This window comes from Apiospora marii, assembly GCF_038362585.1.
Source record: "Apiospora marii strain CBS 49790 chromosome Unknown utg000003l_segment0_segment0, whole genome shotgun sequence".
Classification (NCBI taxonomy): Eukaryota; Fungi; Ascomycota; class Sordariomycetes; order Amphisphaeriales; family Apiosporaceae; genus Apiospora; species Apiospora marii.
The window spans coordinates 4,668,785-4,693,130 of record NW_027117374.1 but is presented as its reverse complement, the minus strand read 5'-3'; the positions used below and the strand labels follow the sequence as shown (position 1 = coordinate 4,693,130).

Genomic DNA, 24,346 nt, shown 5'->3' with positions numbered 1-24,346 from the left:
AAGCAGATGACGGGTGGCTGGCTCATGGAGGCACAATACTATGGAGATTTGGTTGGAATTTGGCAGCCATTGGGCATCGTACCTACCAATGGGTTCTCGGAGACCCCTATTTGTCCAACACATGCTTGGTATGTCTATCACATGGAGTGCTCTCATAATAAACTCAAGTGAACAGTAAACAATCTGGCGATAACTGGTCTTGATCCATAATGAAGTCTGCAGACACTGCAGCTGTGTTCCATGTAATCAGGCTCATCAATGACGCAGAACTGCATCTGCCAAAAGGAACACCAGGGGTCTTTTGATAATATGGGCATATCATGTATACCAACATACATAAACCTTTGGACTTACCACGTGTCAGTAGGCTTGCAATTTACAGAAATGGCTACCTAAAGCACAGCAAACAGCCCGCCCTCTTGGTGGGCACAATAAATGTTTGATGTGTAGAATGACCCACTTGCGAAGTTGGGAAGGCACGATGAGGAGGAAGGTACGAGAGAGGAGGAAGGCATACCGCGTTGATTGTGGGTTTTTATTTTGCGTCGCCCATAACAAAATCTCTTCCTCCCTCTTTCAATCCCACGCATTCTCTCCCTCCCTCTCTCTCTCCTCTCTACCTCTCCCCCCCCCCCCTCTCTCTCTCTCTCTCACACACACACACTCTCTCCATCTCTCTCTTTCTCTCTCTCCATGTCGGCTTCGGCCAGCTTTTCTGGCCTGCCTGGGCAGGACCAGGCCCCGGGGGGCGATTCTGCCTCCGCGTCCTTCTACGCGTCATACATCCCATCAGCTGAGGACACATCCATCTTTGAGGATCTGGGCACCAACTACTACCACCGTGCTCTCCAAACAGCTCGTCCCTCTTCCGTCTTGCAAGCCACTGCACTGGAGACGCTGTTTGACGAGATGCAAGCCTTGGCGAATGCAACACCCAACGATACCGGAACCGACATTCGTCCCTGGACAGATGCACTGAAGCGAGCTCAAGTGGAACAAGCTAAAGTGAGAACTCAGTATAAGCTGGGAAGCCTCATGGTGTTTATCGGCAAGGATATTACCATCGAGGACTACGTCAACCAGCGAGGCTTCATGGATGGCAAAAGTCGAGCAGCCATGCTTACCAAGGGCTTGCTCCGTCATCTAGCACGCCACGAGATGGAACGTCTCGATCTTGACGAGGAGGAAGAATGGACTGGCGACTTCGATACCGATAATCTGTTCCCATTTTTCGACCTCTGGCCTTGGCTGAAGCATGTGCGACTGGATATCGCGGTGGACTTCTTGCGGCAGTACCTTGCTATCGTCAGACCGTTGATCGTGAATGCCTACTCGAAGCCCGTGAGCAGCATCACACGAGCCAACTTCCTCCACGAGTTTGGTCTTCCTCGCTCAAGCCTCGTCGAGCACGTCGGAGAACTCACTATTCAGTACTATTCCAGTACCAGCTGGGTCAACGAACGATGTGATGGCCCCGATCCTGACACGGCTTTCATCAACATCCCGCACTTGCATCCGGGATTCGATAAGTATGGAGAGCAGCCAGTCGAGCTTCGCAGAGTTTTCGACATGACCATGCAATTGACTTTCTTAGTTGCAAGTGCGGCAATGGACGTCAACGAGGAGCTTCTGAATTCGGGCGAGAAGCTCAACCGATTCGATATCTGTGAGAAGGTACTGGAGCAAGTGAACGCAACACTGCATACGACTTCTGAAGGACAGACGTTCTCCGATGCTTTTCGCGACGCAAAGCATGATCTCCAAAACTACCTCACAGTCCGCCGAGCCAAGCTCAACAGAGTCTCGAAGCGTTCACTGCTTGGATTCGAGGGAGAAGATCTGCTCGCCAAGATTGGACTTGCCCAGGGTCAACCGAACAGCTTGGAGCGCAGTGAAGACTTGCACAGACTTTGGAATGCAAACATCCCAGAGATGCATCTCGCAGTACCCCACGACCAAGTCCTGAAGGCAGAGTGGATGCAGCATCTCAAGTCCCTACAGCAAGGCCAGTCTTACTTCCTGGCCGTATCCTCCCACATGAAGGAGGAGAACGAATATGTCCGACAGGTCATATCCTACTTGAGACCTTCGTGGGTCTCAGATTCTGACGAAGACTTCATCAAAGATCCAAGCACCGGCGAGAAACTCAAATTGCATTGTGGGCTCTGGGTTGTCGACGAGGGCAAGCGATACTGGGGTTCCGCCAGATTCCCTACCAAGTAGTACTCGGTAACGGAACTCAACGGTACCAATATTGGTATCTCGGATGTGCGTGGCAAGTTTATTATCCGCTATCGAAATTTCGATGGCTTGAATCGAAGCATCAGGTTGAATGCCGCTTGCGCAATGACCAAGAGCGCTACAGACATCCGGGCCATTAATTTCACCAAGCACGGCATCGACATCGTGGACGGGGTCGGCAAAACCTTGCGTCCTAGTCACAGAGGTGTTGAATCGCCGGCGACAATCCCCAGGAACACCTTCCTGGCTTGTGAGAATGGAGAGGAGCTTCTGGAGCTTTGGAGACAGGTTGTCACCTGTCTGGGTCTCGACGTGAGCGAACTTGCAACTATCGAGGAGAACGTTGTGGAATGGCCTGAGCCAAAGGGCCTCGACAGAATCAAGGCAAACAGCAAGCATGAGAATCCGAAGCAAAACATCCCGCCCAACCAAATGGATGCCCTGTGGCTGCTAGAGCAGTTCCTGAACGAGCGATTCCCGGCGGGAGGTGTCTTCCGAACTGCAAGTATCGAGGATATGCCTGACTCCACCGAAGACCTTACTGCTTTTGTCTCGTTCCTCAAGCGCCCAGAGTACACCAACCATCCGTACACTGCTGGATGGCTCGCTGATTTGGATCGAGCTGCTCCGAGAGTTACTACGTTGGACCCGAATTTCTGGCTGCTCCGATCGATTACGAAGATCGCCCAGAAACGGTGGGACCAGAAAAGGGGAAAGAAAGGTCAGAATGTATGGGAGACAAGCTAGGAGCTTGGCGAACCTGGTACAGGCAGACCTTGGAGTGAGCGTGCTGACCGCACTGATGATACCGAGGCTGTGAAGAAGCAGCAGAGCAGAAAGCGCGCTCATGGTGGTGACGATTCTCCTGAGGCTGGTCCGTCTTGATCGGAAGGAAAAACTCCTTCAATTGCGTTTGAGACATACGAGATACTAATCGTATGCGCCGCTGAGTTGTGGTTTGGTAGACAAGCAGATATGTACAAGTAGTTTTCCGCATCTGGCCATGGTTTCGCGGGTTTCCATGGCTGTCACGCAAATGCGAGATGGAAGATATTCCCGTTCGACAGATAAGATAATACACCTGATTCTTCTGTCAAACCGCATCTTGGACGACGTCCATAGTCGTGATACCGCTCATTCTCTTGCAAAGTGAAAATCTGTTGTCATATCTTGGCAGGAGGATACGTGCTCTATCCTCCTATTGCTCGGAACTTTGGTATTCTGAAATGCGGTATCCCATATTACGAATACAACCGGCAATTCTTGCATCACTTGGCTGCAATAAGATACTTAAGTCAATCACTAAAGTGTTACACTACTGAGGAGACCTAAGATGTGATGGAGACCTGAGATATGATTGAGACCTGAGCTGTAATGGGAGACCTGAGCTAGGGAAATGTGATGGAGACATGAGATCCAACGTAGACTTGAGCTGAGGAGACTCGAGTTGCGATGGGAAACCTGAGTTAGGGAGAGCTGAGTTCTGGTGAGCTGAGTTCTAGTGACTAGAGCTTCGATATCCTGAGTTATGGTAAACTGAGTTGGAAACTCCTTAGTGTGCTGCTACCATGATTCAGATGGTCAGAGATTGAACAATATGCTAGAAATATAGAGCTAGTTCATTAACAATAATGCCTCATCAACTACGCTAGTCCATAGGACGTAGTATGGGCAGAGTCACGACAGCGAATCCCGAATTCAAGTAGTCCTAGACAGAATCCCCAAGGAAAGCGTCGCCAGGGCCTATGATTGATCAACTAACAAGAACGCGTCACCATAAAGCACAGCAACAGCCACAGTATGGACATACAACACGAATAGATTAGTTTTGAATTCGGCTGAACAGCTCTACGCCCGCCATCGGTACAAGCTATCATCCAAGCCGCAGCGCCTACGTGCGCGGGCTCCTCAGGAACCCAACCACACCACCACAGTAGCCCACCAAATTATCTATCCTATCGCACTCCTGCGCCTGGTGCCTCTTCCACTCCCGCAGCTCGGCCATCAGCTTCTCGTTCTCCATGACCATGTCGAAATGCAGCTTCAGGAACACCGTCATCCACGCCTGGGTCAGCTCGTAATCGCGCCTGGCCTTCAGTCGGTTGGTGAGCGCGCGAATAAAGTGAAGCAGCTCGTTCAACTCCGAGTCGTCGTCGCTGGGGGACAACGAGCGGAGCTCGAGATCGGCGCTCGAGGGAGACAGGACCTTCAGGTACTCAATGAAGGCGTCGTCTACAACGTATGTTAGCAAGTACCGCAATAATAAAGCGGATGGAAAAGGGGCGCTTACAGTTTCCGGACGCAGCGCCCATACGCAGTTTACTGGTGAAGGCCTCCTCCTGTCGGTTCCTATCGAACTTCATGATCCGCGACTGGTTTGCGTCTCCCTCCGTGGCGTCTACGAGTGCCTTATCAGACTTCTCCGCGTTAGGCCCAGTCGTTGAAGGCAGGAAGAAGGGAGCCTTCTCTGGCAGCTTGGGCGCCTCCTTTGGCTTGTTTCTCTGCTTGATGAGGTCCAGGTGTAACAAAGTCTGCCAGCGGCTGCGCGGCACCACACTCAGCGTCATCATATCCGCACTGAGCTGATCCAGTGTAGGAGCGGCCACGGCATCGTCCTCCTCGGCCGCGTTGACCTCTTCGAAGGCAGCTTCCACAAGCCCTTGACCTCCCTCGCCAGAGGTTGTGGGGCCATCGACCTGCGCGATCTCCTTTTCGGAAATCTGTCGCGTGGGTACATGGGTGAACAGGGTCTTGTTCGTCCAGATGTTGACGCCCAACTGGTTTTCGCAAGATGCGGCGAGGTATTCTCCTGTGGCCGAGAAGGCCAAGGCCGTGCACGGCTTCTCCAGGCGGATGGCATCGATAAGATGGCTCGTAGGGAGATCCCATACGCGAATCAGGCCGTCCTGCGACGCGGCCACGACCCATCGCCCGTCGTTGGAAAATGTGAAGTCGTTGATCTTACCCTCACAGCCCCAGAACTCTCGTATTGTTTGTTTGGTTTCGATATCAACAACGCGAATCGAGAGATCGTCACACGAGAAGGCGATGAGGTCGTTGGCGGCATGATAACGGCACCCTGTGATGGCCACCATCGGAGACCAGTTAATCTCTCCCACGAGCCGTCCTGTCAAGAATTCCCAGAACTTGACCTTGCCATCGAGCGAGCAGCTTATTATGAATTTGTTCATGGAATCCACCGCAATGCCCGTGACCGCCTTAGTATGCCGTCCCATGCCAGGGCCGAAGCCTGTGGACGAGCGTGCCTCGAGTTGCATCACGTCACTGGCTTGTTTGAGTTGCTGCAGCTTTGCCTGCCTGGCCTGGGCCGGCGTCAGCGCAGACGGGAAGCGTTGGCGATGAAGACCTGACTGCAGGTTGAACATGTCGATTCCGCCACCGGTAGACCCAACCACGGCAAACGTACCGCAGGGACTCATGGCGACAGTGGACACGTTCGTCTTGTCCGTGGTTTGGAAAGCCCATCGGCCAGCCCTCTTCCGGCCCCAGAACCAGGTGCGCGCAAAAGAGTCGTCTTTGTGGGCCGTAACAACACTCTCCCAGCCAGTCATGCCGCTGATCTCGGCCCCCACCAGCTTCTTTTGCTTTTGCGTCTTCTGCCACAGGGCCTGCTTACCGGGGATAGCACCCATACCACCGTCGCGGTTCAGGGAACAAGCTATGCAGGTGATTTCAGGCGCCTTGAGGTCGTCAAGCGATGTCGTCGGGCCGCGGCGCAACACTTCGTTGGCCAGAATGCCATACTTCTTGGCCTTTTTGCGGATATTGCCTTGACTCAACTCGGTGCTCTGCCCGTCGCGACGAAGACTCCATCCCCATAAGCTGCGGTCCTGGCCAGCACTGAGCAGCCACTTGTTGCCAGCTTCAGCACCATCAAAGTCTGAAGGAAGGAATTGAAGAGAGGTAACGGGCCCGGCGTGGCCACTCCTGGAATGAAGAATCCGCGGTATGGGGGAGAAAGGAGTTTCGTCGAAGATCCACGTTTTTAGGGAGTTATCATGGCCGCTGGTTACGATGACCGGTTGGCCAGCAAGAAACTCGACTTTGTTAACACCCCCGCGGACCAGAGGTCCGTCCCCGGAAGGGGGGTTGTGTGCGCTCCTGAGGATACCCATGACTCTGCCGCCTCCATTGAGATCCCAGAAAGTAACATCTCCGCTCGTATCGGTCGCTGTGGCCATGACACCGTCCTTGCGGCCATCCGGGCCTGCTCCTTGACCATCGGTTCGGAACGAAATAGAGGTGACCGGAGCGCCCTCGTCTCCAGCAAGTATTTGCAGGGCAGGCTTATCGGTAAGCACATTTTGGATGACCAGAACGCCGTTCGCATAAGATATGGCCATTAACGACAGGGCAGGCGATGGCTGAAGGCAGGTTACGGCGCCGCACTTGGGCGAGGGCGGGAGGATCGTGTAAATCAGGTTGCCGGTAGAGACGTTCCAGATCTCGACCCACCCATCTCGGCGGCCGGCAAAAATCTTGTTCAAGTAGGTTGGCATGGTGCAGATTTGGGTGATCTCGTTATCCCCCTTCTTGCCTCCTCCCAGCGCATTCAGTGTGGTGTAGTGCTCGAGCGTTTCGTTTTTGAAGACTTCTATTCTGTTGGAACAGCATGCTATGATCCATGAGCCGAAGACGATAAGTTGCTTGATGGGCTGGTCAAGGTCAGCCGGCAGCTCGAGCTGGCCGACCTTCTTTCCCCGCTGGTAGATCCATATTCCCTGGGATTCGCCATTGCTGCGGTCGCCCCAGGCAGCGAAAACCTGGCGTCTCCATGAGCAGGTTGCGGTAATCTGGTGCGGCGTTTGGGGTCGGGTTATAAAGACGAGGTTCAGGCCTCGCTTCAGATCATATGTTTGTAACGATCGGCCCACCGAGGTGGTCAGCTGGAAGGTCGTCTTTCCAAGCGGGACGGTGGTGAAAGGCACCTCGGTCGAAGACACAAGCCCTATCGTCTATAAAACCGTTAGCTTCACCATTGCTGTCGGAAATCTCTCCATTGCGTTGCTCGGCGTACTCTGTAAGGGGCGAAGATTCGCTGGCGTTGCGAAGACGGCTTGGAGGACGGCTTTGACACCGTTTTCTGACGCTTGGCCAAAGGGCCATCTTGCTCGGAATGAGGCATTTCCAGCGCTTATAAAAGAATGATTGCCCGAGATTCGCGGGATACTGAATGAGCCAGAGCGCCAACGAGACTCGGGGACGCTTTCTACTGGCGTTGCTCTAACTGGACCTCTGCTCCAAAGCAACTTTTTTTCTGATAGCCTATCTAAGGTTATCTTATCGGTAGCTGGGTACAAGGCCTGATGTACCCAGCAGAACTCCACTAAAAATAAGAGACGGGTACTTGTAGCTTGAGGTGCACAGACTGACTGGATGATGACCTACCCCTCCCCCGCCAGCCCGCCATCAATTGCTATAGCGAGATGGAAGACAGTCAACTGAACGACATACTGGCTGGTATTAATATTTCGTGTACTTGATATTTATTATACCGACTAACAAATATGAAATCCAGTATGCCAGATAAGTAGTTAAATGGCGTTTCAAAAGTGGCGTATGCCTAAGCGTCAGAAGGGCAAGGAAAATGAGCGCTGGTGAACTATCCCGCCCATACCTCAAACATTCCAATCAAAAACAGAATAGATGAGCACGCGACAGTTCATGCCAGAGCCCCTGCTGACACCACCGACAGGGCACCGGTAAGGCACAGCATCATAGTGGTACATCAAGTATAAGTAGGTACATGTTAGATAGGCTACCGCGTGTTGCATCCCTGGAGTACCACACCGCCCCGGTGCTGCATTGCTTCCTTCTATTCGCTTAAGCTTCTGTCTCCTGCAGCCCACGACCCATCAGTTGGCTGTGGTCGAACGTCATTGCTTGACCATCCCAGCAGAATTTTACCCTCTCTTATCCCATCTCAATCTGCGATCCAATTTCGTACCGTATAAGCATATCTAGATATGATTATAGAAACTACATAACACGTACTCGATTACTCGCGATTCTATAACGGGCTCGACCCGCAGACTTGGCCCTTGGTCCGAGCTGAAGTACTTCTTGCTCTGTCGTCCTGGTGCGTTTCAGTTATACGCCCAGTTGCGCATGTGATAGATATCCTATTTGTTCTACCGCCTCTATCTGACGAAAGCCAGCCACCAGCTCTTTCCTTCTCTATTTATCAAGATCCAGGCCATGACCAAGGGCCAATTGATACGGCACACAGAGTGGTTCCGTCTTCCCACTCGTGAGCTTTAAGGCTGCAATAGTGTAGCACGCAGCACCGGCCCAGATCGACAACAATTGACAACCCTACGCAAGCTTTCCAGAGCGCCGGGTATCACAGGCACACCGAATAAACTGACTCGGTCACCGACTGACGGGCATCTGGTGTACTTACTTGTCTGCTCATGTTTGATACACCTTGAGTAAATCCCCACCATTGCTGTTTTAGCTTCCTTCTTTTGTCTTCTCAGGAACGGGCAACTTTGGAGAAGGTTGTCATTTTCTAGTGGACTTGCCCCATCCCTCGATCCAGATGACAGCGTGATACGGGTCCGGTTACGGTTTTCTTGCTGCATTGGAAGCTGGCACACGGAAAGATCTGGGTCCCTGGAATCTAGACTCGCTCAAAATGGAGCCCAAAAACTCTAGTCATGGGGAATCTAGCGCTCGCCGCCGGGGTTCGGGCTCTCGCTCTCTGTCGCACTCCCACGTTCCTTCCTCGTCACTGTCCAGCAGCATAAGCAGTTTCAAGGGCCGTCACGCCGAACCTGTGGGAACTACCGATGTAGCAGTGGTACCTGCCAGTTTATCGATGCCACCGCCCCCGAAGCCACTCAAAAGCCCTCGTTCGCCCTTTCCGCTCCGCCGCCACTCGAGTCTGTCCGAACCCTGGATGGGTGACTCGCCCCGCCTCGACGAGTCTGCCATTGACGACCGAGACCACACCCCCAAGATCCATTCCAGTGCCTCGCCCGACCCTGCTGCACAACAACCTCTTCCCGAGCCCGCTCAAATTTCGCGAACCTCTTTCTCAGAGAACGAAGGGAAGCGATCGTCGATCTCGTCGCTATACTCGTTGGCCTCCGCACGTGGCATCCCAAGTTCGTCTGCTTCGGCTGCAGGGTCTGATAGCGGCGGCAACACCCGCTCGGGTTCCGTCTTCATGGCTTCTAACAAAGGCGGCCTGGGGCTCTCTCCAGGCCAGTCGGAGGCTGGGCTATCGAACGTCACAGTCACAACTTCCTCCAACCCCCAGACAGCGCAAGGAAGTGGCCATCAGTTGGCTCCTCGAGATGGGCACAGTGGCAGCGGTTTGGACCTGCTTCAGAGAAACCAGCCACCTAAACAAGACCCCAATTCACGGCCACAACCACAACCACAACCGCAGGTACAGCGACCCAGATCTAGAAGTAAGGTCCAGCGACGCTTCAGCGGGAGCACGGTGAACAGCAGCCACAGCCCCTCGAGTGACCGAATCCCTCACGGTAAAGAGAAGGAGGAGTCCAAACCAGCACCTCTTGGAATCATTGGTGTATGCGCATTGGATTCCAAGGCAAGAAGCAAGCCCAGCAGAAACATTCTGAACAGATTGGTTGGCAACAGAGAGTTCGACGTGGTGGTTTTTGGAGACAAGACCATTCTTGACGAAGGTAACACGCCAGACAAATTCGGGATGCGCGCAAAAACAACGGTTACTAACGTCGAACAGATGTCGCGAACTGGCCCGTTTGCAACTACCTGATATCTTTCTATTCGGATGGCTTTCCCCTTGATAAGGCTATTGCTTACGTGAAGCTACGAAAGCCATTCTGCGTAAACGATGTGCCGATGCAAAAGCTCTTGTGGGATAGACGCCTTTGCCTGAAGTTGCTTGACCATGTCGGGGTCCCAACTCCGAAAAGAGTCGAGGTCAGCCGAGACGGGGGTCCGAGCATTTTGACACCCGAATTCGCCAAGTATATCAAAGATGCGACTGGCATTGCTCTTGAACCTACCGACCCGGCAAAAGCCATTGCTCCGCACAAGGTTGAGCTTCTCGACGATGGCGATATCTTGAGTGTTGATGGCACTTTACTCAAGAAACCATTTGTTGAAAAACCCACAAGTGGAGAGGATCACAACATCATCATTTACTTCCCCAAGTCAAATGGCGGTGGTGCGCGAAAGCTCTTCCGGAAGATTGGCAACAAAAGCTCGGACTACGTGGAGGATCTCACCGTCCCCCGTGCGATTACCGAACCGGATGGCAGCTACGTTTACGAACAGTTCATGCATGTGGAAAATGCGGAGGATGTAAAAGCCTACACCGTTGGCCCCAGCTTCTGCCATGCCGAGACAAGAAAGTCGCCTGTCGTTGACGGCATTGTCAGGCGTAACACCCATGGCAAAGAGATTCGCTATGTCACGGCATTGACCAGTGACGAGAAGGAGACCGCCAGGAAGATTTCTTCCACATTCTGCCAACGCGTCTGCGGATTCGACCTACTCAGGGCTGAAGGCAAAAGCTACGTTATCGATGTCAATGGCTGGAGCTTCGTCAAAGACAATGATGATTACTACAACCACTGTGCCAGCATTCTGAAGGACATCTTTATTAAAGAGAGGATTCGGCGTGGGGCAATCACTCCGCCTCTACCATCACCCACCATCTCGGACATTACGGATCCCTTGTCCAGGGGTGCGCCAGGGACTCGTGAGAAGGAGACTCAAGGCTCGGGTCGCCATCTCGGTCAAGGAAGCGTACCCATTGCTGCCGCGCCCAGTGGCAAGGGCAACAGATCCTCTCTGGATGTTTCCCAAGGAGATGATCACTCAAGTGGGAATATGTCGCCGCCCAAGTCCGAATCTAGTGTTACTGGTTTGGTCTCGAGGATACAGAGTGGGATTATGAGTGCTTCAGCTAGTCTTACGGGAGAGACAAATACCCCTAGTCAACCAGCGACAGCCCCCCAGACAGCGCCCCCGACTGCACCCCCAACACATCCGGCAACCCCATCAATGGCGAGCGAAGACAAGCCCGAGGCCGAGCCCGAGGAATCCGAACCCCCTCCACCACCGCCGAAGCACTCATGGAAGCTCAAGGGCTTGGTATCTGTTATCCGTCATGCAGACCGAACTCCCAAGCAAAAATACAAATTCACCTTCCACACGCAACCGTTCATTGACCTTCTCAAGGGGCACCAAGAGGAAGTACTTCTCATAGGAGACGCTGCCCTCGCCAGTGTTATTGCTGCTGTCGACGTTGCTTTACGAGAGGGCGAGGAAGACGAATCAAAGCTCAGGAGTCTCCGCAACGTTCTTGTAAAGAAAGGCGGATGGGCGGGGACAAAGGTACAGATTAAACCGATGTTTCGTAAGAAGAAAACGGATGAGTCTGTTCCTTTAACCACCCCCCAAGGTCACCGAGGGGCTAAAGCTCGAATCGGACTCGCCGGCATCAGCTTCAGAGGCATCCGAACCTCCCAAGAAACCAGTTGATAAAGACGCCGAAGAGAGTGATGCGAACGACCAGCCCAGTGGAGAAGGCAAGGTTCGGGGCACAGCCAAACGAAGCGACTCCATGTCGGGCGTAACAATGTCCAAGTTTACCGCCGCTGAAAACAGCCTAGTCTTGGACAAGTTGCAGCTCATTGTGAAATGGGGTGGTGAACCAACACATTCTGCCCGGCATCAAGCTATCGAGCTGGCTCAGAACATGCGTAACGACTATCTGTTACTCAACCGCGAGGTCCTGGATGACGTCTCCGTCTATAGCAGTTCCGAACGGCGTGTCACAGCAAGTGCCCAAATCTGGACCGGCGCCTTCCTCGATAAAGCAGATGGGCTCAGCGCGGATTTCATCCGTGAAAGGAAAGATCTATTGGATGATTCGAATGCAGCCAAGGACGAAATGGACAAAGTCAAGAAGAAGCTTAAGGGTCTCCTTCGCAAGGGCAATGAACGCCCGTCACAATTCGCCTGGCCGGAGAACATGCCAGAGCCCTTCGAGGTGCAGGCAAGAGTTGTCCAGCTGATGCAATTCCACCGCCGGGTTATGCAGTACAACTACAACAAGCTGAAGAGCGGTGCCTTCAATTCGCTCAACGCCATCAACAACCCTAGCAGCGAGAAACTGACCGGAGACGGGACTCCAGGCTCAATATCCAGCTCGTCACTCGCGCAGGGTAATGCCGTCAACGCGATCCAAGCCAGATGGTGCTGTGGCGAGGATCCAGAGCTATTCCGCGAGCGCTGGGAGAAGCTCTTCAGCGAATTTTGTGATCATGAGAAGGTCGACCCGAGCAAGATCTCCGAGCTGTACGATACCATGAAGTTCGACGCTTTACACAACCGCCAGTTCCTTGAATGGGTCTTCACTTCCCCGAAGCATATGTTGGAAGAGGAATATGGTATCGTGATGGGCCGCGACGGTAAGGTTACACCGAAGGACAATGCGGAGGCCGAAAAGACACCCGACAGCAAGTCGGAATCAAGCCAAGGTGTCGCATCCCCTCCGAACGAACGTTCAGACAGATCGGAGAAGTCGGAATCGCAGCGGTCTGTCAAGCGCATTTTCAAGAGACGCTCGTGGATGAATGTGCGCCCATCTAGTGAAGCGGCGCCAGAGCAGTACTTCCATCTGCACAAGGGTAGCGGCCCGACCAAGGCGAAGACGGATGCCCGGTTTGAGCCCCTCCGGGAGCTCTACCAGCTGGCAAAGGTCTTGTTTGACTTCATCTGCCCACAAGAGTATGGCATATCGGACAGCGAGAAGGTCAGTATTTTCGATTGTGATGTTTAGTTTGGGACCGGCACTAACCTTGTCACAGCTCGAGATTGGCTTGTTGACCTCCCTTCCACTGCTCAAGCAGATTGTGCAGGACCTGGAGCTTATGCAAAAGGCGGATGATGCCAAGTCCTACTTCTACTTTACCAAGGAGTCGCATATCTACACCCTGTTGAACTGCATCCTCGAAGGCGGTATCGAGACGAAGATCAGCCGCGCCACCATTCCTGAGCTTGACTATCTTTCACAGATTTGCTTCGAGCTGTACGAATCGGAGGTGAAGCAGCCAGCGGCTGTCGATCCGGATGAGCCCCGTGAATTCGCCTACAGCATTCGCATCACCATCAGCCCCGGCTGCCATATTTATGACCCACTCGACATCCAACTTGACAGCAAGCATTGCATCGGATGTGCCCCCCGACGGAGCTTGACTCCCCACGGTGATTGGAAGGAGACCATTGAAACGCTTCGTGCCAAATTTCACCAGTAAGTACCCTTGGGATTTCCGGATTCGCGGACTTGGAAGCCGGAAACTGGAATTCTATCAAATTTGTTGCTTTTGTTTTTGTCGCCGATGGTCAGTCGCTAAGACGCATTCAACAGAGTCAAACTACCCAAGAGCTTCCTCGCCGTCAACCTGTCGGATGCCTTTACCTTTCAAGAAAAAGAGCGCCAGAACTCCGAGGGTGATGTACTGGAGATGAAAACTGTCGAGCACGCTGCCGCTATATCATCTGGCGAAAACGATCCGGTGTCTGTTGATGATTTAATGGCAACGCAACCGCAACCACAGCCCGCGGCAGAGGAAGCCACTCCTGCGTCCAGCACGACCTTGGCTGTCGATCCGGTGGCTGGGCAGGCGGTTCCTGAACCGAAGGAATAAGAGGCTACAGCTCATGCAACGGCTGAGGCGTCATACTTTAGCAACCGCATATGTCGGTCAGGGTTAGACCTATAGTCATGCGGTCGGCCGATCTCGGCGCGGCAAATCAAGGGACGCTCCCGTGATTTTTGCAGTATTTGCATCGACGGACCAGAACATGCAGTATCATCGTCATTGTTGTCTCGATTTTACCATGCTCGTGTTGGGCAGAAGCTGAGCGGTGAAGTAGTCACTGTTCAGAAACTTCACGCGGAACAACATGGACGGGAAAAAGAAACGCCTCTGTGGGTTCCTCCATGTAATGCAGGGCTGACGACGAAAACCCCACGGGAGCGAAAAGCGTTTTATGTCACATATCAAGTTGTGTGGTTTAGATTTACCTAGACCAAGACAAGACCTCTTTTCTCGTTGAGGACGAGTTGGTTGGTTGATTGGTCGCCTCCTACATGAGGTCTAAAGCGACTTATATATACATGCTTGGTAGAAGATAGACGACGTGTCTACTACACTCAGTATAGCGAACACACGAGGCATAATCAGACAACAGAATAGGAGTTGGAACCACGTCTGTTATTGCTTTGCCTCGGTGATTTGTACGCACTATCACCGTTTCCTTTCCTTTTTCCCCTACAGTCTTCTGTGGCTTCAGGTTCTAGAACTCACTGGTTCGTTCGTCTACTGCTGTGTTACCACGCCAACAAGAAAAGCAACCGGGTTCTCGGATTCCAGTCTATATGATGAAGCCATGCGTTAAAACGGCTTTCTTCTTACCACTCCCGTGCGCGCGTGCGTGCGTGAGATCTGTCACCTCTGAGACTAACGAGACTAGTCGGCTGCCACTTATGTACGGACTAACAAGGAGGAAGAGCCGCTAACTAAGTCGGTGGTAAAAGGAACGAAAGGCACACACGAAGAGGGAAAAACACGGCGAGAGGCAAAAAAGTGAGGGAGGATGTGGAAAAGGGAAAAAAAGGAAAAAGGGGGATATGCGCGCCGCCACGCTCCTCAACTGCCGTGCCGCCGCGTCATCTGGGCAAAACTTTATGTCATGCCGTTGTTGTTCTTTCCTGTTCACCGCCCTATTTGGGTTTCTATCATGATGTATGTATCGAGAGAGGCCTGGTCTCTTCTCTCTCGATTCCGGCGCGCGAGGGCTTCCGATTGGCTCCTTCGCGCGGTAGGGAGAAAGAGGTGACGCGCGCTGGAATGATGGGCGATGTTTCATCGGATTTGATGAGATCAAAAATTCACCCCCCTTGCCTTGGCAAGGGTTGGGCATGTATTTAGGTATATGAGGTGACATGACTTATACAGCCCATTACATAGATCGTAGATCATAAACACGTTGTTTGTTTCCCTCCTACCTGTCCATCCGATCCCGTCGGAGTTTTTCTTGTTGGATGGGAAGGAAGGGAGGGAGGGAGATCATCGGACCTATAGTGACTACGGTTTCGTTTCGTTGGCCCAGGTAGGTAGTTAGTCGTAGACTTGGATGGGTGGTAATTACCACCTCGTTTATTGAAACGTTTTCCCCCCATTTTGTCTATCGACATCATGCAGGCCACTTTCTGGGCAAATTGGGAAGTATGCGGGATACCAGTCCTTAAAGTTCCCAGGACGAGGGAGAATTCGCCTGTTGGATGGCAAGCTGGCGGTAGCAAGATGGTCGGGAATGGATGTCCCGTGCGCAGACACAGGCGAGTGCCTATCTGGACGGCATTTCTTTTCCTCGTAGGGCTACATTAGTGAGTCGATTGGCCTGGCGGCCAGGGAAGAACATGGCTGATAACAACGACCAACCCTGTCTGTCAGCTGTGTGTGTTTACTTGGTGAAGTACAATGCATAAGCTATCGCGCTAATGCCCATGGAGGTATTGGGTTGCTGTTAGAGCCGGTAGACCGAGCTGATATCTGAGTGACCTAATCCTGGGAATGACGGCACGAGGGAGGGATGGTCTAATGAGGGTCCGAGGATCGCAGGGTATGCCGACAGGATGTAACACTAGAAATCCCCCCAGGGATTTGCAGGTATGTAACGGTATCGCGGCACAGCAACCTTCTCGAAATCCTCTGGGGTCTTCCGTTTCCTCACCGGTCGTGTCTCATACCACTGCGCAAGTCGCACGGGCCGTCGAGGGGTGGAATCTGAAATGCCGTCTGTCTGTACATCATCGCGTAGTCCGAAGGTCGGAAAGGGGAGCGGGCGGCAGGTGTGGTTGATAAATCACATGGGATAGTATGAAGGACAACGATGATGATCTGAGCCCCTCCGCCTCGCAGTATCGTTGGGTAGTTGTCGATCTGCTTTGGCCGTTCTATCGTTGCAAGCAAAATAGATAAGGAAAAAGTAACAACGAGGCGAGTCAAGAAGTGCATGGTTAGTGTCGCTGGGCATCCACTCGTCAAACAGTCAGAGCCGCATGCATTCGCAGCTGCGAAACAAATCATGTCTTGTTGGTTCAGTGAGCGCAGAACGGCAAATGGGCCGTCCACCTCAGAGCCGGTTGCCGGGGTGGGCTGAGTTGAGGATGACGGAGTGACTTGATAACGACGTAATGTCTGCCATGCTCCAGACACCGGCCGCGGAAATGGCCAGATGGATCGAACCGCCGCGTTTGGAACGGTTGCCTTTTGCTTTGCCCAACTCGTACAACGATGATCCGATATAGCTGCTGGAACAGCATGCGCACACATGCGCGGCTCTGATTGATTGAATGCTAAATGAGCCGCCCCCGGGTGCCTAGCTTCAGGTGAGGTGGCTCTAAGACGAGCTTCCGTGGCCCGCGGCTGGCTGTACAAAAAAAAAACCCCCCAAAAACCAAAACCCTTGAACCATGCTGCCATCAGACCAGACAGGGCTCCCGGGCAGCAGCACAGATGGGCCATCTGAGACCTCTTTTGTAATAGAGCGAAGGCAAGAGAGCGGTGAAGCAAGATAGGGCCCAGAGAGTGGTTCTGGCTTGGATTTTGATCACATTTACCCTGAGCCATCGGTGCCGTGCATTGATGCATACTGTACGTTTCTCGGTGGCGGTCCGTCCTTTATTGGGGAGGCAAGGAATACGGGCGTTTCAAATTGGGACCGCCCAGCAGCAGAGCCAGCCAGCCAGCCAGCCAGCGACAGCCAGCCAGCGACAGCCAGCGACTTGTGAGCCAGCGAGAGCCTGAGCGAGCCGGGGCGTGGGTTTGGGAATCCCCCGAGATCCACTAGGCGACTTGCGAGCCAGCGAGCCAGCTTCCTCGCACGCAGTTTTGGAAAGGATGGATCGGCGGGCTGCTTCCAACGGTTTTCGAGAACATCTCACAAAACAGCTTGCCTGGGTCATCCTTGCACGCGCCATGTGGCTTTTGCTACACCACACCACATGCCACCACGCACAGCAGCCAAAAGGCTCTGTCAAATTTGCTTTTGGCATGGACAAGGGGCTGGGTTATGAATAGCGCTTCCCGGCCACTTGGTCCAAACCCCTCCACCTATTTCCTGGATCTGCCTCCATTGGGTGGAGATGGAAAGGGATCAAGTAAGGAGATGGCCGGCGAGCAATCAACCTGCCATCATGACATATCAGCTTTTCCTTGTCACTACTCAAAACTCGCTAGTCATCCGTGCGTGCCAGGTTTTTGGTTTCCATCACCACTGCCAGGTCAGGTAGCGAGGGACACTGGCCAAGCCTCTCGCATCCGACTTCCCTGGGCGGCTTGGTCGTGGTGACATCGCGACATGGAATCCCAACATCGCCCGGTACGGCTGGCCCATAGCTTCGAGGCCTAGGGGATTCTTGAAGGGGATCTCGGTGGGAATACACCGCCCGCTGCAACGGGACGACAAGGGAGGCAAATAGCAACGGGGAAGTCGTCTCGTCCTCGCAGTTTTGTGACGCGTGTTCGCGCCGAGTGAGCAGTTCTCAATGTCTTGAAGTGGTTTGGGGCATCCGTAGATATACAATACTTCATGCACTCAGCATGCCTTTGCAGACCGATGCAAACAAGAACGGCCACCCCTACCTAAAAGAGGCCGACCGGTCTGGCATATGCCATACAATAGTGTTCCAATAGACTGGACCTTTTGAGGCCGCTGTTGGTGGTTCGCTGTTGGCTGTGAGTGGCCACGATCGATCTGACATAAAGTAGTGTGTGTAGATGTAGGTGTAGGTGTGTCTTCCCCCACGAAAGACATATTCCCGATTTGGCCATTTGCATACTGGAGCAGCCAACCAGAGCTCGGACTCAATGGCTACGCTGTGATTGATATATTAACGTGCGAAGCTGTTTCATGTCATGGCCACGTCACCTGTTGTTCAACGTGCAAGGCCGTTACTCCGAGGCCGAATAAGAAGCTCACCTCTCCCAGTCTCGAACTCCCTCTTCACGAAACAGATGTCGGCAGTCAATCCTAGAGGCTGCTCCTAAACTAGGCAGAGCACGATGTGCATGCATGTGGGCTCGCTATAGTTGTGCTCTGCAGGGTATCATCAGACGAGTTCACCTCGGCTACCATTCTGTGCAACATCATGTTGGCTGATGGATGAACTGATATGCCCTGCTTGCAAACATCAACTGGAACAGAGAATGCACTGGCACTGACATCCAATCCTCTTACACTGGTTGCGGATACTATTATGGGGGTGGTCCAGTATCATGCTTGCCATGTCCAGGATGAGCTTTTCTCGGGTCATAGTGAAAGCCGAGCTTCTGAGCCGGGCAGCAAACTCTCGCGTCAACGAGGAACAATCGAGAAAATCGCCTGTTCTTTCGTAGAGCGCCACTCATGATCGCTTACCACATGCAAGGGCCCCCTCGTGGTAATAAAGCAAGGGCTGAAAAGACGGGGAGTTGTGGGGCATGCTGTTTTAGGCGCCCTACTTTCGCAAAAGTGCCATTGACTGCCAACGCTTAGAGCACTCGAAGTATAAGCACCCGAATGGATTGCACGAGGAAGTCTGGCTTGTGGTTAATCCGGTGCCTCGCCAATGTCAATATTGCCCTACGCAGCCCGGCAAGCGTAGGACGATATAAGTCATGATTGGTTGACCAGATCATGAAGTGTTCGAACCGTAGGGATGTACATCTGATAATGTACTCAGTAAGTGCAACAGCGGTGCGGTGCTGCGTTGTGCTGTGCTGGGGCATCGTGAAACTAGTACCGACTTCGTCCACGGGGTGCATTTCTTTACCGTATATTGTTCCCCACAAGTCTGTGTAGGTAAGCCTCGTATCGGTGATCAAGATACAACCGGTCGCCCTGGTTTTCAGAAAGGCCCCCAAGATCTGTGACAGGAGGAAGAAGGAAAATGTGACTGACTGGCAAGTGGGATCTCACTTTAGGCGACGAGCGTTCTGTGATTGGACAGCAGCGGCTGATGGATCGTGCCGCCGGTCGGAAAGACTTCCGGCGCTGGTTCGCCGTAGTGGCATCAGCAGTCAGCATCAGATTCGAGATCAACCGAGTCCCTAGCGCTTGTCAGATTGGCCAGATTAGATGGTACATGGGTACATCAGGTGCCTGTATCAAGAAGGTCTTGGCTGCAAACAGGATGGTCCTGCCCAACAACAAGAGAGGGATTGATCATATCGTGTTTGTTTCCTTTAGCACCGGTCTTTGCAACCCTATGTAGATGGATCGGTTTGCTCGTAGGTAGTATTCCAGGAGGATGTTTGCTTTTGTTGTTGATCAGCTACGCGAGGCTAAACCAGAACTGGGGGGGTTCAACAGAAAGATGGTTTGGAGCCCCGGGCACATCTGTTCTATTTACGGTGATGAAATCCGCGTCTATCCACGGATGGTAGTCACGCGAGCCCATGGTGGTGACAGCAATGGCAGTGATCGATGAGCTTGGGGCTCTTGTGCCGTCTCAGCAGCAGGGCATGCCCCCTCCTGTAATAAACCCTCGGGGTTGGCCGGCGACGCAACCGTCGGACCTTGGCGGAGAAAGAAACAAAACAGGTCGCTTAAGGCTCGCTCTGTCCAGGTATGCCCACGCATGATTTCCTGTTCTGTTTGTCCAAGGGAGATTGCAAAATAAACAGCAGTCGGCACATGTATTGTAGGGAAGAAAAGCGAACTCGCCTGTTTTGTCCTATCCTTTCCCAATTGATCCGTCTCATCGATCCGATGCCGTCCCATGCCGTCCAAGGTCAACAACAGTATGTAGAAGGAAAAGAATTGCTGACCGGCGCAAAAAGGCCAAACGCGACCAAATGAAATCATGATGGTGGATCCCCCGTCGCTTGGGTATATGGAACTGGCTATGTGTTCCGCGTTTGTCTCGGTGGCAGTGGAGGGGGGTGCGAGAGAAGGGTTTACTTCTTCAAACTGCAGCTGCGTCATTAATGCCCGAGGACGGGCTCGATGGACCCGACTACACGAGCTGCGTACGTGTAGGCATTTTTAATGATGTATGTAGGTATTGTATGCAAGTAGAGTCTCTATCGGTCAACGGTCAATGGAGATGGGGACTGATAAATGCCATCTAACAGGTTGAGTGGTTTGGTTAGAATGCGGGGCAGGATCAACTTGATGTGAGTGATAGGTACAGATGTACAGATGTACCGCCGACTACCTACCTGTCTGACAGCGCCCAATGATAACAATACGCTTGTAGCACAGAGAGGGTGACTGGAGGGTGGTCGGAAATAACTGGAGTCCAAGGTGACGTGTCTTAGACACCTCTATATCTCGCAGCAAAATCTCACACCGGATTGTTTGTCGATGTGTCCGGCTATATCCAACCCAAACCCTCTCAATCTGTCGAGATTTTGGCAGATGGAAAAAAACGGTGGCATGTCTCAAAGGCCTCGGAACCAACCGCCTTCCATCTTCCAGTCTAAACACGTCAAGCGACATGCAGGCAAGTATGTATGCATCAGGTGCATACCAATAGGGTATGCATGAAATGGGGCGACCCTCAACCGTCTTGCACCAAGCACTTCCACTTGCCAGATTGGCCTGCCTAATACATTTTTTACATGCACAGCGAAACCATCGCTGCCTTGGCTTTCCGATCTGGCCGTGGCTGGCAGATACGGTCTCGATGGATGTAGATGCCAGACTTGCTCGCTGTCGATCCAGCATACATGGCCACATATCGATGCTCACGCATGGGCAGCATGGCTCATCTTCCGCACTCGTGCCGTGGATTACCGTGCCGGTCTGGCTTCCCTGTCCCTGTCCCCTGTCTTATACCCCCTGTTCCTCGTTTCTTGTGCCCTGACCCTGCAATGCGATCCATCGAGAAGTCAACCGTTTGCGCAAGGAAAATATGTACCCCTCAAGGTACTTGGTTCGTAATCAGCGTCAAGGGACCTTAGTGGGCGTATGTATGCGATGTGAGATTTCATATTTGTTGTTTCGTTTCTCTTTCGCACGTCTTAGAGAGGAACATGCTAGGGGTGCCTGCCACATTAGGCTTTGGGCTAGCCAGAAGCACTAGTAGGGTAAAGCACCTAGCCATGTTCTGGGATTGCAAGATAATTGATGGTAATAGTGTAACAAACAAATGTACAGCAGACGGAGATATCTTGGACGTCTTCCCGATTAGGAAGCGTTCTGGATGCGCTGGGCTTCTAAGGAAGGTTCCCCCGTACTGCCTGCCCCGTAATCCGACTGGCCTGGTACCTGTGCTACTTGCTTAGCGTTGGACCTCGAAATGGAAACAGCGCTAATCCACCTTATTGAACTCTCTCTCACTCACTTTTCTCACCTCCCAAGTTACAACCCTGGGTTACAAACTTATTAGACTGTTATAGTCGAGCCCGCTCTGTCTGGTTTGTTTCTTTTCTGGCTCTCCCACTCTCTCCATGCTTTCTTTTTGCCCTCTGTTTTTTTCCCCTTCCCCCCTCTCAATCTTAAGCCCTGGTCGTTTACCTCATGACTATATGGGTGACCAGACTTGGTTTGTTTGATATGTCTTTTCCTCGACCCATGAATGCGTGATTTAGGTACTTCTGGGCTGTGTCTATCCATGCCCTCTTCCAATTCGTCCCTCGCGGCATGCTTTCGTCAAGTTGTAGGGTTGGCCTACAGCGACCGGTAAAGAAACCGTCTACACACCATCCCACTCTGCCCTATCCTTTATGGAAGTTCTTGCAGGCAGCATCCCCTTCTATGCGCGAACTATTGCACTTGGACTGGCCATGCCGCGCCCGGACGCCGCAGAGCAGGGCCAGCCGTCTCTGGCTTTTCTCTTGGCCGGCCTTTGGCAATGGTCGTCGGGGTCCCAGTCCTGTCACGTCATATTCTCATTTTCATCTCCCGATGTATGGCATGGCATGTACACCCATCTTTTTTATACGTACAATCCCCTAGGTAGGGTATATCTGCCTTGGCCAATCAGGTGCGAGTGCCACTAGGTTGTACCTGCACCTTAGGGGAAGAGCAGGGACAGGGTCCCCTTTCGAAATGTCTTCGCTGTAAATCCAGATGGGAAGAAATGTGAGCCCCAGCTCCAGGTAAACGGGCTGCGACTTGCTTTGACGTCGCTTCCGACTACCACTAGGTATCACAACCGCTACTCACGGACTACAGTAGTACTTGTCTGGCTGCCCTAGCTTACTCCCCTGATCCCTGCCCTTCTCTCAAGTCCAGTCGAGCGACTGACATAGACTTCGATGAACCCACATGGCTGCTCCCCATGTCGTCAAAATTAGGATTTCGTTCCACCATGACCTCCTGTCATGTCAATCAAGGTCGCCCGGTAGCCCAATTGATGCCTTTCTCTGGACCCCTTGCCTTGCCGGATGATGGAGTTGGTGCCTCCGGGAGGCTTTCCGTCTGCTAACTACGTGCCATGTATATATGCGTATCTACTTGGGTACCGGCGATGGAGCTTGATATACTGAGACAAGCCTTGACCTGTACGACACCACTCTCCCAGCTTGAGCCTCCTTCTTCCTCTTGTGTACCGTGCGACTCAAGTCCGCGCTTCGTCTCTATCGAGGCCCCCATGAACAATACTTCGAGATACACCTGACACTTCACCACCTCGCCTCGACTGCCCAAATCTGCTCCGTCCATCTTCCTATCATCGCCAGATTCTCATCTCCGTCCACCCGCCGCCCCATCTTTTGTTGCCAGCCCTACAAACACGCATCCTCACTTTGCCGCGTTGGTGTCCAACCACTGCAAACAACACCGGTGGAGCTTCAGGAAGCATTGACGGTGTCGTGTCTCTGAGGCCTACGTGAGAAGCATAAAAGGCCCCCATGTCCCCGTTACATGTTACCGACTCTCTATTCCACTTCTGCAGACCACTTTCCTTGCGTTCAAGAAGCAACCTCTTCAGAACAACTACCATTCAACACGGTAAGGAACGCCTCCAAGTGCAGAACATCGTTGAGAGCCCATCCTGATTCCATCAACAGAAACCAGTCGCCGACTTGTCCTCATAACCTACCACACCATTGTCAAGGAACAGTCACCCGACATACACCACTTCACAGCTTCGTCACCATGGCTGTCGCCAACAACTGCGCCCATTCATTCAAGATGATCAAGTCGGACAGCACACTCATTCAGTGGACTTGCAACCTGTGCCACTCCGGACCGTCTTGGTGGATATTTGAGTGTCGGTACTGCAAAGTACACGCCTGTCGAGCTTGTGTCCATAACATCTGATGCCAGTACTTGGCAACCGTTCCTCAGGCACTACGGGCAATGTCTAAGAGCCTTGGGCCTTCAGGTGAGTGGCAATGGGATGGTGACGGAGGCAATCTCCCTCACCCCATTCTCATCATACACTCTGGCTTTATCGCATGGCCTTACTGGCCGACCGACTTATAGCCATTAGTGCTTACAGGCGCATACTAACCATGATCATAGTGCGGCAGGCATGCCTCGTCGTTCGTTAGCGAGGAGGCTCATGCCTACTAGCTCTCTGATACCAGTGCCAAGTTGCGGGATCGGCTTTCTGGAAAGCTTCTATCCGCCACGCACTAGATTATGGTGTGCCAGCAACTGCAGAGAGCCGCCGGCACGGAATCGACAAACTATCTCAGATACGCCTCGGCTTCGTTTCTTTGCAGTGTTTCGACACAGCAACAAGACACACATAGCCAGCAACACTTCACTGTACTCTAGTCTCCTTCCTTCTACTGGTGTTTGGTGCGTATGGTTTTCTGCAGGATCGCAGACATAGATGGATCAATGCCTTACAAACTGGCACGGTTATGGAGCGGCGTATGGACCAGGTTGATTTTGTCTTTCTCTTGATTTTTTTTTTTCCTTTCTCGCTCTTTAGACTGGATTGTTGGCGCATGGGCACTCTAGGGGAAAGAGAAGCCGCGGTTTTACAGTACCGACCTTGGGGTTAACAGGGTTCAAAAGTCGGGGGTTCAAAACGGCGTTTGGCCAGCCATGCATGTTATGTAACGCTTAAGGAAATCAGCTGATCTCAATCAAAGGCAGGCAGAGCCAGCTACAGCATCCCTAA

At 52.7% G+C, this 24,346-nt stretch overlaps 5 protein-coding genes across 5 annotated transcripts; 4 read left to right on the top strand and 1 right to left on the bottom strand.

Moving 5' to 3' along the window:
* Window positions 1–693: 693 nt before the first annotated feature.
* Window positions 694–2,223, top strand: PG985_005003 (uncharacterized protein; the record flags this gene model as incomplete). The annotated part of the gene is made up of 1 exon (XM_066824772.1): window positions 694–2,223. One exon carries the CDS (start codon window positions 694–696, stop codon window positions 2,221–2,223), a length of 1,530 nt encoding a protein of 509 aa, XP_066687932.1.
* Window positions 2,224–2,346: 123 nt separating this feature from the next.
* PG985_005002 (uncharacterized protein) lies at window positions 2,347–3,126 on the top strand (the record flags this gene model as incomplete). Its single annotated transcript, XM_066824771.1, has 2 exons — window positions 2,347–2,962; window positions 3,011–3,126. The coding sequence occupies 2 exons, from the start codon at window positions 2,347–2,349 to the stop codon at window positions 3,124–3,126; spliced, it is 732 nt and encodes a 243-aa protein (XP_066687931.1).
* Window positions 3,127–4,132: 1,006 nt separating this feature from the next.
* Window positions 4,133–7,387, bottom strand: PG985_005001 (U3 small nucleolar RNA-associated protein 21-like protein; the record flags this gene model as incomplete). The annotated part of the gene is made up of 3 exons (XM_066824770.1): window positions 4,133–4,473; window positions 4,532–7,217; window positions 7,280–7,387. 3 exons carry the CDS (start codon window positions 7,385–7,387, stop codon window positions 4,133–4,135), a joined length of 3,135 nt encoding a protein of 1,044 aa, XP_066687930.1.
* Window positions 7,388–8,899: 1,512 nt separating this feature from the next.
* PG985_005000 (uncharacterized protein) lies at window positions 8,900–13,919 on the top strand (the record flags this gene model as incomplete). Its single annotated transcript, XM_066824769.1, has 5 exons — window positions 8,900–9,920; window positions 9,980–11,646; window positions 11,669–13,024; window positions 13,080–13,522; window positions 13,640–13,919. The coding sequence occupies 5 exons, from the start codon at window positions 8,900–8,902 to the stop codon at window positions 13,917–13,919; spliced, it is 4,767 nt and encodes a 1,588-aa protein (XP_066687929.1).
* A 9,448-nt stretch (window positions 13,920–23,367) lies between these two features.
* PG985_004999 (uncharacterized protein) lies at window positions 23,368–23,787 on the top strand (the record flags this gene model as incomplete). The annotated part of the gene is made up of 2 exons (XM_066824768.1): window positions 23,368–23,496; window positions 23,737–23,787. The coding sequence occupies 2 exons, from the start codon at window positions 23,368–23,370 to the stop codon at window positions 23,785–23,787; spliced, it is 180 nt and encodes a 59-aa protein (XP_066687928.1).
* Window positions 23,788–24,346: the final 559 nt, after the last annotated feature.